A 2,161-nucleotide genomic window follows, 5' to 3' on the forward strand; every position below is an offset into this window, starting at 1 on the left:
CTGTGTGTGTGTGTGTGTGTGTGTGTCTCACTTCTTGATCTTGTCGTCCTGTGTGTGTATGTGCTGTTTGAGGACCAGCGTCTCCTCGTGGAGGCGGAGGAATCGATCCTCCAGCTCCTCCCGGGACACCCGCGACACGTCCTGCCGCGCCCGCGCATTCCGATTGGCCGAGGACTCTGAGAACATCGGGTCATCTTTACATTTACACACATGTAGCTGTGAGTGCAACACACACACACACACACACACACACACACACACACACACACACCATAACAAGACAACTGAAGGAGTAAATGAGCAGCAGCTCCTCTTTAATAAGTGTCTCTATCTGAAATCTGAGTTTCTTTTTAACCAAATTACCATAAAATGATTCCTTCTAACGCTCTTTCATTCCTCTGATCTTCACTATTAGACAAAATCATTCATAAATTCTGCTTTTTTTAACTCAAATATTAGGTATAATCCTACATAAATGAGGGTTATTGACCACAATTTCTAAATATTACCAAAATAGTGTAAAATAGTGGCAGTAAGTAAGGTGGTTTTGGTGAAAACTTAATAAAAATGTCATATTTGTCGTCAGTTTTTGACCCGGGAGGAAAACACAAGAGTTAAACGTACTTTTTTCCATATTATAATCCACAAATCAGCAATCAGGTTAGGTTAAATCTCTCTAATGAGTTATCTTGATGGAAATAGAAACAACAGAAACAACAGAAACAATATAAACAACAGAAACAACAGAAACCTGCTGCGAGTCGGGACAGGTTCACTGGGAAGTCTCTGACTGGAACATCTGCTGCTGTCTCATCGATCAGAGTGGACATCTTTCAGCCTGTAAGAGAAGGGAATCGGCATTATAACAACTTAATAATAATAATAATAATAATAATAATAATATGTGCACAGTTTACCTTAAGCTAGACCCTGGGTCGGATAATAGTTCTAAATGACTATAAACAGCTTTGTGGTTGAGGGGGTAAAAGTTGAGCCAAACTTCATTTGAAAATCTCTTAGATTAAAACTAATGTCCGCGTGGAGAAATAAAACAACACGGCAGAGCAAAACTTAACACTCTCAACTGACAACATGTATCTTCTAATGTATTCGGCAGATGAATGACACACCAAGAGCATTTTATTTAATTGTTATCTAACATTTGAACGCGAAACACCCCCCTGCTGCTACCGCCATCTTGCTGCCGGTAAACCGGGAGTAACACCGTAGATCTGCGGGCGAGGTGGTTCTAAAAAAGGACATTTCACTAATAAACCTTTCGTTTTTTGTATTTTATGTTTGCCGAACTAAAGCTAGACATTTCATGATTATTCACTGTTTTGAGCCAAATGTTTGAAGGAATGATTAACTTTACTTTGGCCACTGTGAGAGAAAAACTGTTATAATCTAAACGCAGTCTGGCATCACATCCTCTACACTGATTTACAAAAGATATCTTAAAACAGTGTCTGTGTCTCGGTTATTGTACACTGCTTCAGTCAGAGGTGTGTGTGTACTGTTAAAACACTGAGGTGTGTGGCTGCTGTAACATTAGAAACTATTGAAATAAAGCAAGTTCCGTTAGCTATGTTCCATTAGCTTCGTTCGCTAGCTGCCTAAAAAGGGCTAACGCGCCAACTAGCTCCCTCTTCTAATACAACACTAGTTGTATATGTGTCTTCGTATTTAAAAAAAACATTTTAAAGGCTGTCGAAGCCGATTTTTTACACATTTCTTACCTTTTAAAACGACTTTATTCAGTCCACAGTAACGGTTGCTACTGAAATCATAACAGTTCATGTCGTTATGATGCTACTACGCATGCGCCGAGTGAAGAGACTTGTGGGATATGTAGGCTTTCTATCTGAACTGAAAGCTTATTGCCACTGTAGGCGCCTATATAATACATATGTATATGAGTCATTATTTATGACACTTTAACTTAACTTTAAAAATAAATAAAGTTACTTTATCTGTTATTGAATGTGTAACTCGAACATCCTTCTACTGTCTTTTGTGTATATCCTGTGTGTGTGTAGGTATGTGTTTGTGTGTGCATATGTGTGTGTTTGTGTATGTGTGTTTTTGCGTGTGTGTACGTGTATGTATGTATGTATGTATGTGTATCTGTGTGTGTGTGTGTGTGTGTGTATGTTTGTGT

General features: G+C 38.7%; 1 protein-coding gene across 1 annotated transcript in view; it reads right to left on the reverse strand.

The window, feature by feature from the left end:
• LOC117948955 (protein fantom-like) overlaps positions 1-1,823 on the reverse strand; it is a 7,649-nt gene extending 5,826 nt beyond the window's left edge. Inside the window, exons 1-3 of the mRNA XM_034878925.1 lie at positions 1,740-1,823; positions 752-838; positions 32-176 (exon numbers count right to left, since the gene is read on the reverse strand). Of these exons, the coding sequence (XP_034734816.1) occupies positions 32-176; positions 752-830 (224 nt within the window). The 5' untranslated portion in view covers positions 831-838; positions 1,740-1,823. The remainder of the gene's footprint in view (positions 1-31; positions 177-751; positions 839-1,739) is intronic.
• Positions 1,824-2,161: the final 338 nt, after the last annotated feature.

The sequence above is a fragment of the Etheostoma cragini genome, chromosome 8 (genome assembly GCF_013103735.1).
Source record: "Etheostoma cragini isolate CJK2018 chromosome 8, CSU_Ecrag_1.0, whole genome shotgun sequence".
NCBI lineage: Eukaryota > Metazoa > Chordata > Actinopteri > Perciformes > Percidae > Etheostoma > Etheostoma cragini.